Source organism: Amphibalanus amphitrite, unplaced genomic scaffold (assembly GCF_019059575.1).
Source record: "Amphibalanus amphitrite isolate SeventyFive unplaced genomic scaffold, NRLGWU_Aamphi_draft 000457F_arrow, whole genome shotgun sequence".
NCBI lineage: Eukaryota > Metazoa > Arthropoda > Thecostraca > Balanomorpha > Balanidae > Amphibalanus > Amphibalanus amphitrite.
Window position 1 is genome coordinate 314,606 of NW_024881951.1, and position 18,595 is coordinate 333,200.

Consider the following 18,595-nt stretch of genomic DNA (forward strand, 5'->3'; position numbering starts at 1 on the left):
GTTTCTTGATCATAGAATGATAAAACATTGCAATATTTACCTGTTGTGAAGAAAACTCCTATACTGCCGCTCTATCGTCCGGAATTATTCGTGTTTGATTACGGCAATTCCGCCACTCTATCAGCTGATTTTTGTTTCCGAGTCACGTGACCAACCGGTGTCTCCCTGGTAACGGCGCCGCGCGGCCCGGCCGGCCGGCGCCCGCTGTAGTTCCAAGCACTGCCCGATAGATGGCAGGCGCAGAAGTGGTCCGGGCCGTCCCGGTACGGTGTTCGTCTGTTGCAGTGTTCAAATGCGAGATGAATAAATAATTTGAAAAAAAGACATAGATAAGAAAGTTGCGAAAATGAAATGTTAAAAAGTGTATAAGGTCCTGATTTATCGAAAGCATAAAAGCGCCGGCTCATTCCTATTCACCTGGCAATTGGTGACCGCCGTTAAAAAAGAAAAAAATGGTATAACACTAAGATCACCTATCCGTGCTTCTATCCTCAGGATACTGAAATCCTTCTCCTCCACGCCGCAACCTCCCTCCGGGCTGGACAGGCAACTTTATCTCATGCGGGCTGCTCCCTTGGAGCGGCACCGCTGCTCCCGAGGGAGCGCACCCCGTAGCCGGGTGCAGTGAGTGCCTTGGGGCTGGGTGGCCTGTCCTCTGGACGGGCTCAGCCCCGGCGACTCACTAGGGTGCATGCCCAGACCAATGTCTCCCCCTAATTCCTCATCATCCTTCCGGCTCTGCAATGGTCTTGTCGACCGAAAGGGCCTAACCCAACAAAAAAAAAAATATAACACTAAATTTATTGGTCCAGAAGCAGTGTTTTTGTTTTAACATACATAAGCAGCAAGCATAAGCACACCTATAAATTCACACGAATTACATTTCGCCAATTCATAACACAGGACACTGTTTTCCAGAAGCAGTTTTTTTCTATCATGCATAAGCAGCAAGCATAAGCACATCTATAACTTCACACGACTTACTCATATTTGGTCAATTCCTAATACAGGACACCGGACACGTGAGAGAACGGCTGCTCAAAAACTACACGCTCTAAAATCGAAACAATGAGTAATCGTAAAGAAACTGATCGGCAGTTCTTCAGTTTACGCTTGTCCTTTCGGAAACATTATCTCCCTCAGCAACACGTAGTTTGGTGATCGGAACAACAAGCTCCTCGGCACAACCAACCACGATTATCGCACTAATGTTATCGTCCCCGCACGTTTTGCCAGGGGAGATCGAAAGCAGCGCACATCTAACCGCGTCCTCGGAAACATGCAGTCGTGACATCGGATCCAGCGGGTAAGCCGTGGCGGAGGGTAACACCGTTCTTCTGGAGTTGGAAAACTTGGACGCAAACGCCTCGTAACTTCTCGCGCTGGCAGATGTCGGGTTTCAATGGAGACGACGATAGGCCGCCTCCTTGAGCTTCAGAGCCTCGCGCACCTCCCTGTGGCCAACCATGGTGGCACGCTGCGGCGCAACACCACGCGGATACCGACCAGCAGCCCCCACGGGATCACTTTGACAGGCTCCGCCGCAGGGTGCCAAAGTCGGCGCTCTGGTAGCTGTAGGCGGTGCGCCTTGACGGCGCCGGGGGTCGGCTCCGTGGAACCGAGACGGTGGCCACAGTCTCCTTATGATCGGAGATAAAGAGGCCATCTCGCACGTGCACTCGAGCTTGTAAACGCCGAGTGAAGATCAAGTCTAGCGTTCTTTCCCCTCGGGTAGCTTCCGACACCCATTGTCTGAGGCCCATGGCGTCGCAGGAGTGGAGAAAATGTGACGCTCTGACCGTCTGACGAGTCAGCTCGGGCACGCTGTGTGATACATTCCAGGTTATTTCAGGCAGGTTGAAATCACCGACCAGTATGAGCTTGCAGTCTTGCAACATTGAAAGCGCGTCAATCGTTCTCCCCAGGGCTCCGTCGTCGTCCGGTGGTCTGTAGCAGACGGCGACTGTTATCGAGCAGCCCCGCAGGTGGATCAGCAGGCACTCCGCCCCATCCGGATCCGGCAGCCTCTGCGGCAGCAGCGATGTCCGCACGGCACAGGCCACTCCGCCGCCCCGAGAGCAGCGGTCCCGACGAAACCACGTGTGATCACGAAAACCGAGCTCCAACTCCGAGTCGGCTACTGTATCATTGAGCCAGGTCTCAGTAACTGCTATCACGTCATGGCGGTCAAGTATGGGAGCAGAGGCACGAAGGTCACCAAGCTGCTTCTTTAAGCTCCTGACGTTGGCGTGGTACACAGACAGCGCGCCAGGCGGCATCGCCGCAGCCGTCCCACGAGCCAGGTCAGGGACGGGGTGCAGTTCCACATCTCCAACCAGTGTTGTGGCCCGTCTGAAACTATAGCGGCCGTTCTGACGAGCAGCACAGATGTTGGTTCCATATGCAACGCTAGTGTGAAAACGACGAACAGGTAGATCATTCATTACGGAGCGAGCGAAGCGAGCGTAGTCTTTCCTTAGATTAACGGAAATTTCTGAGTATGAGCGGCCGGCCGGCCGGCCGGCCGTGGTCACGCTTTTGCGAGGCTTATATCTCAGCAACCACTTGACCGATTTACACGCGGTAATTTTTGTAGGGTAGCTTCATTCCTTCTACCAAGTATTGGACTATTCCCGATGCATGTGGGTGACCCCTTATGCACGTGCCACGTGCAAAACGAAGAGGTGTCACTTTTGTAATTGTTGCAATATCTCGGTAACTACTTGGCCGATTGCGCTGAAAGTTGGCATGTAGGTAGGCACCCACTAGGCACTGCATATACATGTGCCAGAGTTGGGGTGCTGCTGCACGTGCGCACGTGCAGGGGTCGTTTCCAGATCTCGAGAACGGCTGGACCGATTGCGCTCAAATTTGGTACACGGTTAGGGACCGGTTAGTAGGGTGCCGTGCACAAGTCAGTTGGGACCCATTTTGCACGTGCGCACGTGCAGGGTGCCGCTTCCAGATCTCGAGAACGGCTGGGCCGATTGTGCCCAAATTTGGCACATCGCTAGAGACCAGTTAGTAGGGTGCCGTGCACAAGTCAGTTGGAGGTACCCCCTCGCAATTTCGCACGTGCAAGGCCCACCCTCTCGCTCGCTCCGTTAGTCGCCCCAAAAGGCGTTATACTGGTCCATATTACCCTTGATTGATTTGAGGTGCGTTCAAACGCTGTCCATTGTGTGGCGTTATAAGAACAGTTACAATATTTTGTCTCAAATGGAAATATCTGCGGAAGTTTTAGAGATATTTTTCTTGATATTTGGTATGTGTAAAGGCGATGAGATGTTCTCTGACATATATTCCGAGTTTTTGAAAACTTCCCCAAATTTCAAATGCATATTATACATATAAGGAAAGTTTAATTTGAAGGTAAAAAACACAGGATCAGAAATTATTATAAGTTGGAAATTTTGAGATAGCCATTTTAAAACCATGCTTTTTTGTGCCTAGGGTTTAATCTTTGGGTTTCAAAGTTAATGATCTGATTTTCTGCGATTTATTTCCCGTGAACAACTTATTCGACCAGAAAACGGCCGATCATGACCTCAGTTTGAGGTCCAGAACTCATGACCTGAGATGACATAGGACCTACTAATTTTTTCAGGAGTTGTGTAAAATTGACCCCTGAAGAGCTACTGCAAACGGCGAGTCAAAATTCGCAGCCGTTTTGAAGCGATCTGCAAAAAAAGGGGAACACTTAACCCCCCCCCCCCCCCACCCGGTACGGGTTGTGAGTTAATCGTACTTTTTTTTCTTGGTCACACTCTGGCCGCATAGGTTATCTGTCTGTCTTTTGCTCGTACTTGGCCCATACCTATCATCAGCTTCTTCCCCCGTTCGTTCCTCTGTCTCGTGTGTTTTTCTTTCCCTTTGCTGTGTCTTGGTTTTTTTACGTTCCTTTTCTTGCAAATCATTTTCTTTCTGCTGCAGTTTTGGCTTTTTCTTGTTGTTCCATTCGGATTCCTTGTTTTTCCATATTGTCTCCTTTTTCTCCCATTCCTCTTCCTTTTCTCGCCAGTGTTGTTGTTCACTTAATAACTCTATTTCCTTGACTGCAAATTCTTTCCTTTTTCGGCGCCATTCTGCCTCCTTCCCCTTCCATTCTTGTTCCTTGTTTTCCAGTTCCTTCACCTTTTCCTCCAATTTCCTCACCTTTTCCTCCAAATTCCTATTTTTTTCTTTCCATCCCTTCTCTTTTTCCTCCCACTTCTGATGCTCACGCACCTGCTCGCCAGATCCACTCGGCCCCAGCTGCGCTCCTTCACGGGGAGTCTGTCGGTATAATCTTTCCTCGTCGTCGTCCCAATCACTTGGGGTTCGATCTATGCTGGACTGAAATGATCCGTTGTCTTTTTTTTTCCCTCAGCATTTGCAGCGCCTCCTCCTCTGACCAATCAAAGAATGTCAGCACCCGCTGGTTTTGCGGGGTCCTCAGGCTATGAACTTGGGGGCACTTGTCTTTAAGCATGCACCGATTGAGAAGGAAATCCGGGCAGTAGTGTAGTCGTAAACAGTGTGCCGGCGGCGTAGAGTGTTGGTCGTTGCAGAGCCTAGCCATGGGCGGAGAGCGCTGTTTCAGTAGCCGGCAGATCTCTGGCTCGGAGGTGTCGCTCCGATGGGCACTAAACAGAAGTCTGCTATTGTGACTGCCGTTTACTGCGCTGTGGTTGAGGTCGCACTCGCCTGACTCACATGGTTTACCCATTACATGACGGTAGCAGACGTGCAGCCGGCGGCAGTCGGGGTAGTTGCATTTGCCCATGTTGTAATTAAAACAAACTTCGAGTCTGTGCGCCTGGTGTTCGAGTCTCTCCGCCCGCTCGCGCTCGCGGAGACGGCTCAGCGCCAGGTCCAGCTCCCTGGCGTTATAACCGTTTATCTCGAGCAGCCAGATGTTATGAGACGTGTGCAGTGTGTGCTCTCTTTTGCATGGCAGGTATGCGCATCTATTTTGAATGAAATATTTGCACACGTGCAGTTCCTTGCAACTTCTACCGTTGGTACATCTTCCCCAGTGATTGTATTCGGCGCATACGCTAGGGAGCTGTCTGGACGTCCGGCGATGCTCACTCCGAGGTCTTTCAGGTGGTGGAAAGCGCATCGTGGTTCCTGCAACACAAAGGAGCGTTATTTCAAAATGTGGCCTTGCAAAATGTTTTGTTTGTTGTCAAAATGTTTGTGTGTCGGCCGATGTTCGCTGCGTGGTAAGGTGGTCGACCAGATTGTATCCCGACCAGACATGCCCTAGGGTGTGTCGCTCGGCCCCCGCCGAAGTTAGTTGGTAGCACTGCTGCTCCACGGCGTACATTTCCTACCAGCCCATAGGGTTTACATGTTAAATGGCCTGTTTTCGGCGAGCGATATCTCGGTCAACCTTTGAAGGAATCAATGGTTCTTGGTCTCAAATGATAGATCGATGAATTTTCTTTCGACAATTCCTCTACCATTTTTCACGAAACCCAGCCGATCTTCTACGGCGTACAGGGTAAAGATTTCTCTGCACGCCAGCACCCGCGATCCGCCTCTCCGATCGTCGGCGCGCGGTCCGCGGTAGCGCAGTCGGTAGCGTATCGGCCTACGGATCCGAGGGTCGTGAGTTCGAATCCTGGGAGCGCCGCGTGATTTTGGCTAGAATTGAATGATGTAGATTCTTGAATGTTTGCATAATCAATTATTAATAGCTAATTGAATGTATCTGCCCACTAATCGGCCCCTAAAACCTGTTATTTAAGGAATTTAAGAAATGAATGTCACGTGCGCGTCACGACTGTCAACCATAAGCGCTACCATATTCTAGTTTGAACTAACTTTTTGCTAGTCCCGATCACATATAGTAGGTTTTCTAGTAGTTATACTAGAAATTCCTACCAAAGTTCGTCCTACCCTTCACTCAATATACCCTGGTGTCGCTAGTCACAGATCACGGTGCTCCTATGATTTTCCTTTGCTCCAGGACAACCGAAGACCAGCTGTACTATTGGTCTCAAGATAAGGGTCCAGGCGACCTGTAGGTTTGATGCGGTGAATACCCCCGCCTTCGCCACACTCGCTCGGTGCTACGGAGCTCCGATCTCGCGACCGGTCACCTGTACTTGTAGACTGTGCCGCATGACATAGCAGTCGAGCGGGCCAGCGGAGCTTAGGCGGAAACTAGCGCCGTGTTTGACAGAGAAGGACGCTCACTATTCCGGCGGGAGGGCCGCTCGCCATTTTAACTCCATGTAGCGTCTCACTGACAATGAAAGACACTACAGGACGACAATATAGGGTTTGGCAAAAGTTATGTCCACTACCTACATATGAAAACACTTTCCTGTTCCTAATCGTGTCCACACCTGAGGGATGACGATTCAGGCTGCACTCCTGCATTGCACGGTCCTTAGCCGCAGAACATGAGGTGACGAACGGACCTCGGGTCACGGATCACCGAGCTACGGCCAGTTTCACAGAGATTGTCCACCTGAACGGCTGCGTCGCTACGTGAATGTCTGAACTTTCTATCAAGGGAGCTGAACCAGACAGTCGGCATGCTCCAGGCCGAAATGACACAGCGTGTCATTGCTGATTGGTTGGGACATCTGCCTGTTGTTTTTGTTTGCAAGTCTTATAGACGAACTGTCTGCACAGTCCGGTGTTGTGCAAGTCTTAATTATAGACGAACTGTCTGCACAGTCCGGTGTTGGTGGGATAAGCATACGGCTGCTGGCAGTGTTGCTGATCGTTCCAGTTTGCCGGTGTGCGCCTACCATTTCAAACGTTACAGAAATCGCATTGAAAAAGGCGACCGGGAAGAAAAGGCCAGTAGTTGGCGACAAAATTGGCCAAGCGGCTCGCGCTGAAGCGCTATCACATCTCCAAACAGGACCATGAGACGCTATTGGAAGAGCTCTCCAAGGCTCATTACCTACCTTCGGCCCAATACTAAGCCAACGCATGGTCAATGACATGTTGACATGCATTTTCAATCAGGACGGCGCGCCAGCTCATCGCTCTGCCAAGGCCTAGCAGTGGTGCGAATTGAACGTGCCAGACTTCTGAAGGAAAGAGATGCTAGCTGGCTGCCCTCCGGACCTCATCCTGATCGACGAACTTCGGGCTGTCGTCCAACAGGTCCAGCAGGACCTGGACAAACAAAAGCCGGCGGCCAACCTCGGTGCCTTGTCGTTACAGCTCAAACGGGCATGATAAAAAATCCAGCCGTAACTTACTGCGCAACCTATAGTTGCCAACATGCAAATTTGCGTTCGTATGTAAGTCCCTGTTCGTGGGGAATAAAGTGAACGCTAAAGAGAATCGCTGTCCCCTATGTAGTAACTTAGAGAGAGCATTTTTTAGGATAAAACTATGCCGGACCATGTAGCTCACGCATCATTCATTGCAGTTTCACCTTAGACTGCAAGACGTGGCAATTTGTTTAGGACATAGCAATTAATGTTGTCATGATCGGCATAACGCCGAGAACGTCACTATTTATATCATTATCTTAGCGGTTGCATATTTCAACCTTCATAACTTTTAATTTCCTACTGTTTCATATAATTTCATTTATGGCGCTGGACAAGTGTTGAACAGTTCATTTCAATAACTGCATTGTTAAACCTCCGGTAGGGTTAACCATTAAACAATATGTAAAGTGTTACTCTAGCCCCGTTCGCTATGAGTTCGCTTTATAATTCTATCAAACGTGATATCATTCCAAGAAAGCACTAATAGTGTAGAGTGTAGAAGCCATTACCACCGATGGGACTCGAAGCGATGCAGCTAGGTAATGCATAAGGCTGATTGGCGAATTTCAGCTTGTAGGCAAGACAAGGAAACGTTCTCAAAAATCAAATCCACACGTAACAAACATATTTCAAGAGTGCATGTATCTCGTTGTCGTTGTATCCGTTATTCCTCGTCGGACCTATCGGCTTTCTGAATACCGAGAGGGGTCTAGTGTGTGTGGGGGGACCCCGCCGCCGTTTCGCCCATTATTAGGCTAAAAGCCTTGCACCCAGGCCCAGCGATTCACAATCAAGTTAAAAGTGTCAGATCAACATGTGACCTCTGAGGTCAGGTCACCTGCACAAATGCAGGGTGTTCATTTAGCGAATGGCGTAAAGTAAGCCCCCGCTGGAGCCCCAAATGATCGCCGGCCATCGTGCATTGAGTTCGCTCCGCAATTTGAGTTGCTTGAGGTTAAACGGTGAAGTCCAAGCAGGAAAAATCGGCAGACTGCAGAGTGACCAGGGGTGCTGGGATTTTGTTCAGTTGCTCGAAGGTGAAGAGAGTCTAGCAATTCTTCAGTAATCTGTCCAGTATTCACGTTCGCAATGGCTTAAGAAACCTGGGAAGGCATTTTTAAATATATGGACTAGTGATGTCAATTACAGAAAGTCGTGATACCGATACCAAACCAAATACCGACAGGAACCGTGGGAAAATACCGAAACCGAACCGACTTGGAAATATCAGGGAAATGCCAACTTTTTACCAAAGTCACAGTCTCTTTTACAGTAGCGAGGATTCACAATACCAACAAAATACCAAATATGTTAGCCTCGAAACGCCAAATACCAAGTTGGTATCGGTTTGGTATCGGTATGCCAAAAAGTTGGTATTTTATTGACATCTCTAATATGGACAATCCTCCACAAGAAGAAACTGAACTGGAAACATTATCGTCCGATCCTAATGACCGTCATCTCCCCTGACAGCATGGTGTCGAGGCTGGAAGCGTGCACCTTTTGGCTCACGGCTCAGTGAAGCGGAAGAATGGTTCGAAAGGGCGATATTGAGTGACGAAAAGTGGCTCGCGCTACAGCAAGCACCCGCAAGAATAATACAGGCTCCTTCGCCGAATAATCCACAGAAGTTGACTCCATACAAGGATGTGCACGGAGCGAAAGTCTTGGCCGAGGTCTGCCGTACGGAGAAGCAAGTTTTCTTCGAGCGACACAACTGATTTCTGTTTGTGCTATGTAAAATGTGTAAGATTTATCATTCCAACGGTGAGCTGTTTATGCAATATGTCTTACGCCTCTGGCGGGGCTGACTTTATGTCATCTTTTATTGATGATCCTGTAATTTAGAGGATAGCGCGTGGATGTTTATGTAAATGCAGTTATCCCGCACCGTAGACAGTGTTTACAATTGCTTCACGTGCAAAGAGATAAAATTATCAGATGTCGTGTAACTGATTTTTTAAACGGACCTTGTTTAAACGTCATATTTTTCTACCTACGAGTGGTTTAATAATTTTATCCCGTACCGCTGGCATCTTTCGGTCACTTAAGTTAAGAATACATTTTATGTAAAAATACGGCATATTTCAGGCTAGACGAAATGTCTACTAGACGTTTAACAGTTGGTCAAACGTCTAGACCACGTCTAGACGTTTAACAAATGAGGTAAACGACATCTGACAATTTTCTCTCTCTGCACGTGAAGCAATTGTAAACACTGTCTACGGTGCGCGGGATAATGACAAAAAAAAACTCCAATATCTATGTAACGTCGTTTATGATGTTGCACATGGTTCACAACGCAAAAGTTGAGCATCGATCTGGCAAGGAGTGAAGCGACACGAGCCCTCCATGTGCAAACGATAGTCTTAAATCATTTTTTTTTTGTCATCAACATAAATTTTAATATTTCCCTTGTTGAATTATGATGGTGAGGGAGGTCACGTCATTGACATAGCTTTACGTGAACTTCTAGAAATTACGAGACATAAAAGTTGCAAGGTCTCGAAAGAATATGAAGTCCCTGTGAGTTTTATCTATCTGCAGAAGTTGACCTAGCAATGGCGGAGTTGCCAAGCCGCAATATTGTGAGACCCAGTGAAGTCTTTTATGACGTCATAGGTCAGTGACTCGACAAGAATTGAAAATGTAATTGGCCGTTGGTGTCACCAGAGAATCGGCTTGAATCAAGTCAGGTGTCAGTGTCTTATTTTTCAGCTTTCAGGTTTCCTTGTTGAGAGCAATCGCAAGAAGTCTGGGGTAGGTAACACCCGTCACCCTCATCTATGGAAAGTTATGCTTTTGCGGAGCGACCTTCAAAGCTAGCGCGCCCCACGCACTATCGTGTTTTCAGCTTGCTGTCGGTTTTCCAATATATGGAAGCCAGTTACAGGCGTCTCTTAGTCTCTCATTGGTCAATCGCACACACCACGTGTGGTTCATCAACGACCAATGAGAAGAGCCAGCAAACTGACAGCATGCTGATTTGGTGATCAAACAGCGCCCTGACCACACCCCTCCCATCTATCACTGACACCCTGCTCGGTAACTCGTCTCGAGACGCGACTGAGCCAGGCCCTTCGACCGGTTACCGCCGCCGGCATAATTCCGCCTGATTCCGACTGCACCGCTGGACACCACACTGCGGCGAGCGACCCCGCTGTCAGACTCGGGCCGGACGCACCCCCTCCCCTACCCCCACTCCAGCTGTGGCGAGGGTGAGGGTATTCACCGCATCAAACCTACAGGCCGCCTGGACCCTTATCTTGAGACCAATAGTACAAGTAAAACTTTCGAGAAACCCATCCTGCCGCGTCATGTCAAAGTTTTGAGCAAAATCAGTTTCTGTCGTTGAAGTCTCCTGATACGGCCTGTTTATTCTTTTATTTTCGTGATATAAATGTCTTTGGTGAGCGGTATTCTATGCAAGGGAGTAACCTAGGAAACACATGAAAGGGTTTTTGTCAGGGATGCGGCGCCGTGGAAATTTCAGACGGCTCCGGCTCCGGCTCCGGCTCCGGAGAAAAAATCGGCTCCGGCTCCGGCTCCCGCTCCGGGTGAAATGTCACGGCGGCTCCGGCTCCGGCTCCGGCTCCGAGTAAAATGATCCGGCTCCGGCGGCTCCGGCTCCGGCGGCTCCGGCTCCTAGTTCTACTCAGTACATCCCCTATACGATCAATTAAATACGGGTGGAAGAAAAAAGGCGATGGGATTGGTACACGTCGCTTCTGTATTTGTATAACAAGGCTATTTGGAATGCCACATTGTTTTACGCCTTGTACTGTCAAACCGAACTAGGTAAATAATTGTTTCCTCTTAAGAAAAGGAGCTGGAGTCGCCCCCTTTTTTGACGGCTCCGGCTCCGGCTCCGGCTCCGGGCTATATTGTTTCACGGCTCCGGCTCCGGCTCCGGCTCCGGGCAAAATATGCCGGCTCCGGCGGCTCCGGCTCCGGCTCCGGCTCCGGCTCCGCATCCCTGGTTTTTGTTGAATATTTTGTACTTTTTTGGAGCATAAATTTCCCAAATTGACATGGTTCTAAGCGCATGCATTTGCAAGTAGGAAGATAACACCACAAAAGAGACATATTGAGCTTTGACACAGGTGTCAAATGTTGAGGCAATGTGGTGGCAGATTCGATAGGAGTCCTAAGGTTAAGGCACATGCTTGCTTAACCCTCGCCGGACCTATTGGTTTTCTACATACGCGCCGGCCGAGGGGGGGGGCGGGTACGACCCCCCCCTCGCCGTTTCGCCCCTGGTGGAGCTAGCGCGTCGCGGAAAAAACGAGCGTGTGCGCCGTTACGAGACGCAGAGATTGGTACCCAATTTTAAGGTCCTAGGTCAACCGGTGACCTCTGAGGTCAGGTCAAGTGCCCCAGGGTACGGTTCAGTTTTTGGTGAATAACTTCGCAAAAAACGGCCGCAGAGCGCCGATTTTGGCAGCATCGTGTTCGCCTCGCTCAGGCGCGTCGAATGATATACTTTTTGTCTGGGTCAGGTCAACTTGGGGTGTTGACCTCAGGTCAAGGTCAGGTCAGCACCCCCAGGTCACGAAGTTGGTCGAAAGAGGTCATGTCGCATATCATTCGATTCGGCAGGCCTTCCTGAGTCCATTGGTGCCTTTCCCGACTCGCTAGCTCAATTTGATCAAGAGTTATTGACGAAAAACTAATTTGACCTTGATGACGTCATAAATGACGTCACGCAAGGTCAACATTGCAAAAGTGACGCATCTAACCTTGCAAGGAGTGCATCAAATCACGATTCTGTGTGCTTGAGATAGTTGGAGATCGTTCCCGGCGCCAGAATAGCAGTTTGAATTTTTCCCCATTGACTTATAATGGTGAGGTCACGAAAATGACCTGACCTCATATGACCTTTAGGAAAAATCCGAGATATACAAGTTGTGGGACTCATAATGGATACTAGATCCTGCAAGTTTCATTTCCCTGTGACATCTCCTCTGGCAGTGAGGGCGTTGCGAAGTTGCGACATCTGAAGACCGTGCAGAGGTTCACTTATGACGTCATAGGTCAGTGACCTGACCTGACCCAAAAATGCGGTTGGTGTCAAAAGATGCGGCTTGGATCAAAGGTCAGGTATGCCAAGTTTCAGCTCTCTATCGCCAGCGTGTTCGGAGCTATCGCGAAAAAACCCTATGGGGGGGGCGGCACCCGCCCCCCCCCTCGGCCGGCGAGGGTTAAACTTTTAAACATGATGTTGTGTATTTGCGGTGTTCTGCTAGCAATTATAAAATGACCTCAACATGGAGGTGCCGAGCAGTGCAATGTCTCCCGCAAATATTGTGATTGTTTTTGGATAAAATCTGGGTTCGGGGGGGGGGGGGACTTGGGAGTGACATGAAAAATGGAATACAGGAAGTGATATATTGTGATTTTGAATATTGAATAGACTGAAGAAAGGAATAATATCTGGAACATTTGGTGACCGTGACAGGACACGATGGAGGAGTATATACAATTGGCAGAAAGGTGTGGATTGAGTGGATCAGAAGCCTTGGCGTATGCCACTGAACAGAAGGAGAAGGCGGACGAAAGAGCGGAGAGAATCGCAGCCAGAGAAGAGGGAGAAAAAGAGAGACAATTTGAAGTTACGGCCAGAGAAGAGAGAGAAAAAGAGAGACAGCATGAGCTAGAGCTGGAGCGCATCCGAGCGGAGAGAGCGAGTTCAACAGAACAACAGGCGGCGTCGGCCAAGAAGCCCAAGTTACCTGCGTTCGTGGATGGCAAGGACGATTTGGACGCCTACCTGGCGCGGTTCGAGAGGACAGCAGCTCGGTGCGGGTGGGCCAGAGAGGAATGGGCCACTAACTTGAGTGCTCTTCTGACCGGGAGGGCTCTCAACGTGTATTCTCGGCTAAGCGAGCGTGATGCAAATGACTACCAGCAAGTAAAGGAAGCCCTGCTACAGCGCTACGGTTTGACGGCGGAGGGCTACCGCCGTAAGCTCCGAGAGAGCGGACCCGAGCCGGATGAGAGCCCACCTCAATATCTGGAGCGGCTGACGGGCTACCTGCGCCGTTGGGTGAGCTTGGCTGGCGAGGATTTAGAAGACCTAGTTGTGTATGAACAGTTTATGGAAGCATGTCCGAAACAACTGCAGACGCATCTACGCGAGCGCGTTGACTATGACCTGAAAGATTTGGGTGAGCAGGCTTCAAAATTCTTAGAAGCTCACGACCGCTCGCTTTACAACTGGCCCAGACGCGCCAACGCCAGTGGTGATTCATCCTCCTCGCCCTCTCTACAGGCTTACGGTTCAGCAACTGCGCTACCGACGGCGGTCCAAGATGGTTGCGTCTTTTGTGGGTACCCTCATCCATCGGAAGAGTGTAGGAAGACGCGGGACCTCACGCCGGCTGAGCGACGAGAGCGCTTGATGCGCCGAGCGGGGTGCTTCTGGTGCCTGAAGCCGGCCTCTCACAGAGCAGTTGACTGCCGCCAGGGCCTGGCGCGCTGCTCGATCTGTAATGGCAAGCACAATCCCCTGCTATGCGACCGGTCGTCTGTGCCAGCAGCAGCGAGGGGCAGCCAGTCGAGCAGCGGCACGTCACCCGCTCAATCAGCCACGGTGACGGCGGCCAGTCGCACAGCCACCGAACCTGACCGTGTCGTGCTCATGCAGACGGCCAAAGTGGAGGCATCTGGACTGAAGAGCACGTGCCGCGTGCGAGTCATGTGTGACTCAGGCAGCAACGCCACCTTCATCAGATCTGACACAGCACACATGCTGGGCTGTCGGATTCAGACAAGACAACCGCTCCAGGTGAGCACATTCGGAGGAGGAAAGGCGTCGCATCAGCTGAGTGAGAAGGTGGAAGTGGGACTGACCACACAGGATGGGTCACTGCTACGTGTCGAGGCCTACAAGATTCCCAATATATGTGGCCCTCCGCCTGTCATCGGCATAGAAGAAATACAGCTTCATGAACACCTGAGAGGTCTGAAGCTGGCGGAGGAACCAGGTGCTGCACTGGCCAGGGGTGGTGAAATTGAGATTCTCCTCGGCCAGGACGTCCTGCAGGACGTTTTTGACGGTGACATGCGCGTCGGTCAGTCCGGGCCAATGGCGATCAGCTCGCGGTTTGGCTGGATCGTATGCGGGCGGTCAGGCTGCGCCACTCCAGCCCCACAAGAGATGATGGCCAACTTCGTGCACACGGAGACGGAGTCGGTGAAGGCGACGCTGGATGACTTGTGGACGCTGGAAGGCATCGGGATCAGCAGTGATGGTGTAGGAGATGGCAGCGTGAAGAAAACGCAGGAAGCCGCTGCCCTGCAGCAGTTCAATGAAACCTGCACTCGCCTTCCTGACGGGCGCTATCAGAACCGTTGGCCATGGAAACATGACACCGGGGACCTCCCCTCAAACGAAGCCATGGCGCTCTCTCGCCTGGAGGCGTGCGAGCGGAGCCTGAGGAAGACTGGAAAACTGAGGCAATATGACAATGCAATCCAAGACTACATCGATCAAGGTCACGCTGAAGAGGCACCCCAGATCCCCACTGGGAAGGTGCATCTACTCCCGCACCATGCAGTCTTCAAGTTAGACAAGATCAGGATTGTCTTTGACGCTGCCGCTGGCCATCCCAACTCGCTGAACGATCACGTCCTCTCTGGTCCAAACATGATTGCTGACCTTACCGGAGTGCTGCTCCGATTTCGAACGAGAAGGATCGGAGTCACCGCTGATATTGAGAAGGCATTCCTTCAGCTGGCTCTACATCCTGATGACCGGGATGTCACGAGGTTCCTGTGGATGAAGGATGCCTCCGATCTCCGCCCCACCACCTACCGCATGACGCGTGTGGTGTTCGGAGTGACCGCTTCGCCATTCCTGCTTCAGGCAAGCGTACGTCAACATCTGCAGCAGTATGAGGAGGCAGACGGACAGCTGGTCGCTCGCCTGCGGCGCGACCTATACTGTGATGATTTAATCACCAGCGTGAATACACAGGAAGAGGCTGAAGAGCTGTCACAGCGGACCCAAGAGATCTTCAATGATGCCAAGATGAATATGAGACACTGGACCTACAGCTTCGAGACGGACAAGGAGGCACACAAGCCTCTTGGCGAGGAGGCAACAGCTGAGCGTAAAGTGCTGGGCATCTGCTGGATCCCAGGGGACGATCAGCTGGTGTTCAAAACTGCCTTTCTGATGCAGCTCGGTCGAGAAGCACCGGAAACGAAGCGGAACATTCTAAGCGTCTCAGCGCGCTTTTACGACCCGCTTGGCCTTCTTGTTCCCTTTCTGGTTCGAGCGAAGCTTCTGCTGAAGAGATTATGGATCGCTGGCCATTCCTGGGATCAGACGGTAGCCAGTGACGTGCGCAAGGACTGGAGAAAGTGGCTTCTGGAGCTGGAGCAGATCGACGGTTTCAGCATCCCACGTCCCTACGCGACCGGCGGAGACTGCGGCTATCAGCTACACATGTTCTGCGACGCCAGTATGGAGGCCATGGCAGCAGCTGTGTACGTCAAACCGGAAGACAACTCACGCGCGCCCACTCTGGTGATGGCTAAGGCCCGTCTCGCCCCACGCCAAGCCATGTCAGTGCCTCGTCTCGAGCTGACAGCGGCCGTGATCGGTGCCCGGTTAGTCACCTACGTGCAAAGTCAACTAGACATCACCACCGAAATCAGCGGCTGCTGGACTGACTCGATGGTAGCGCTTCACTGGATTAGAAGCAATTCCCAGCGGTGGGGAGTATACGTGCGAAACAGAATCAACGAGATCCAGAGCCTCTGCCCGCCGACCTTGTGGAAGCATGTCCCGGGCAATCAGAATCCTGCTGATCTGCCATCCAAAGGAGTACCGGCGGCGCAGCTGAGGAGCAGCCTCTGGCTGCATGGCCCAGAGTGGCTGGAAGGCGACAATTCAGTCTGGCCTCCGCAGACTCCGACAAGCAACGAGCCAGCCGAATGTACAGTGGAAGCAAAGAAGATGGCGCTCACAACGGTAGGAACTCGCGCCAGATCCACTGGGATCGGACAAGTGATGGACATCAACCGCTACAGCAGCTGGAGGAAGCTGATAAGGATCACCGCCTGGGTGCTAAGATGGGCTCGAGGCCGCAGCTTGGCGACAAGCCTCAGCGGTCCTTTGTCGACAAGTGAAATCAGCACCGCTGAGCGTCTGTGGGTCATGGACGCCCAACGAACCGAGTACGGCCAAGACCTGGATGCCCTCCAAGCGGGTCTTGACCTGCCGCGTCAGTCGAGCTTGAAGGCTCTCAACCCCGTGCTAGAAGAGGGCATACTGAGAAAGGATGGACGACTTCAGTATTCCAGTCTCTCAGAAGAGGAGATACGACCGGTGATTCTCCCGCCTGGTCACCGGCTGGTTTATCTCCTGGCTATGAAGATCCACGAAGAACTCTGTCACGCTGGAGTTCAGCAAGTTGTGGATGCCATCAGAGATCGCTATTGGATCACCCGGGGGCGGCAAACCGTGCGCGCCTCCCTGAACCAGTGCCGCAAATGCCACTTGTTCCGAGCCCAACCGTTCGCCATGAGACCGGCTCCTCTGCCTCGGAGCCGGGTGACAGCCGCTCGACCCTTCAGCTGCACTGGCATCGACTACGCTGGGCCGCTATATGTGAAGCGGCCGTTTGGATCCGAGCCCGAGAAGGTCTACATAGCGGTTTTCACCTGTGCCGTCACGCGCGCCCTGCATCTGGAGCTGGTGGGTTCCCTGCGGACGGAAGACTTCCTCCGCGCCTACCGTCGTTTTGCCGCTCGCAGACTCAGTCCGACCAGCATTATCAGCGACAACGCCACCAACTTCAAGGCCGCCTCTGCCGTCCTGGCCACGGAGGGAGTTTCTTGGAGCTTCATCGTGGAGCGGGCTCCATGGTGGGGCGGCTTCTGGGAGTCGATGGTGAAACTTACGAAGCACGCGCTGCGCCGCACACTTGGTGCAGCACTTCTCTCATGGGAGGAGCTAGAGACAGTGCTCTGTTCCGTGGAGGGGGCCATCAATGAACGTCCTCTCACTCAAGTCAGTGATGACCCGGATGACCTGCGACCGCTGAGACCGTCAGACTTCCTTCACTGCTCTCTGGAATCTGGTCCGAGTCCCGTCCGGGAGAGCGAAGCCCAGCGCCTGACACGCCGCCGCCGTTACCAGAGCCGAGTCATGGAATCCCTGTGGAATCGCTGGCAGCGTGAATATCTGAGGCACCTCAGAGATCAGCACCGACCTGAAGTGGAGCTAGCACCCACATCAGGCGATCTCGTGCTGATCGAAGGCGAGACCTCTCCCAATCGCCTGACCTGGACAACTGGCGTGATCTGTGCCACTGCCGTGCATCCTGGACGGGATGGACGATCCCGTGCTGCCTCGGTGCGCACTGGGCGTGGTATCGTAAGGCGGCCCATACAGAAGCTGTATCTCTTGGAGGCCGCATCAGCCAGCCAGACGTCTCCAGAGGTCTGAGTGAGCGCAAATGGTGAAATTCAATCCACCAGGAAGGGGCATGGGTGCTCGTGCTCTTATGCTCTCGTCATTGTGTACTATTATGTGTTACTATTGTCTTGACTTCCACCCCGGGGAGTATGTTGTGTATTTGCGGTGTTCTGCTAGCAATTATAAAATGACCTCAACATGGAGGTGCCGAGCAGTGCAATGTCTCCCGCAAATATTGTGATTGTTTTTGGATAAAATCTGGGTTCGGGGGGGGGGGGACTTGGGAGTGACATGAAAAATGGAATACAGGAAGTGATATATTGTGATTTTGAATATTGAATAGACTGAAGAAAGGAATAATATCTGGAACACATGATTCCCCCCCCCCCCCCAACACCACCACCTCCAAAAACTTAGGTATTAGGTATTAGGCTAAGGTATTGTTTCCAACCGACCTGCCCGATTAACGTCCGTCAAGTGACTCGTTGGGCGGCACGGGCGGACATCGATAGCAGCGCCTCTATCGGCCACTAGGGAAAGCTGGGCTGTAGGCGACGAAATACCGGCTGAGTTGTCACAAGTTAAATAGGTTTATAGACATCCGTTTTGTGAAAAAGTTGAACTTTTGCCTTCAATATTTCTACAGGCAATTTTAGAAGTGCCTTCACATAGATTACAAAACCGTTTAAATTATTTTATTCACTTCAAGCCTTCCCTATTGTTCTTGATGATGCGGGAACTATTTCTAATTAGTGTTTCTAGCTTAGTAAAAGAACATATTGTGCAAACGATGAAAAAAGCATAAATGGAAGATTTTAAATGCAATTTTCTGTAACAAATAATGGTAAATTCTCCACACATCAAGGAAAAGGTGCATGCTAACTGATAATTTAAAGTTCTTGGGGCCAGTTGGTTTCTTCTTTTCTTACGTCGCCCC

The 18,595-nt window shown here is 51.3% G+C and overlaps 2 protein-coding genes across 3 annotated transcripts in view; one reads left to right on the forward strand and one right to left on the reverse strand.

The window, feature by feature from the left end:
• Window positions 1-787: 787 nt before the first annotated feature.
• The window catches only part of LOC122391831, a 74,751-nt gene continuing 56,943 nt past the window's right edge, over window positions 788-18,595 (reverse strand). The window contains exons 1-2 of one of the 2 annotated variants that reach the window (XM_043386129.1): window positions 3,818-4,363; window positions 788-2,358 (exon numbers count right to left, since the gene is read on the reverse strand). In XM_043386129.1, coding sequence (XP_043242064.1) covers window positions 1,524-2,279 — 756 coding nt within the window. In that variant the 5' untranslated portion in view covers window positions 2,280-2,358; window positions 3,818-4,363 and the 3' untranslated portion in view covers window positions 788-1,523. Of the gene's footprint in view, window positions 5,113-18,595 lie in introns of those variants that run through there. The other variant, XM_043386131.1, reaches the window with a different exon arrangement.
• LOC122391838 lies at window positions 12,694-17,688 on the forward strand. The gene has a single exon (XM_043386138.1). The coding sequence runs from the start codon at window positions 12,694-12,696 to the stop codon at window positions 17,686-17,688; it is 4,995 nt and encodes a 1,664-aa protein (XP_043242073.1).

Bases quoted from the DNA above. Each gene is read 5' to 3' on its own strand.
- LOC122391838 (XM_043386138.1), top strand. From the start codon at position 12,694: ATGGAGGAGTATATACAATTGGCAGAAAGGTGTGGATTGAGTGGATCA.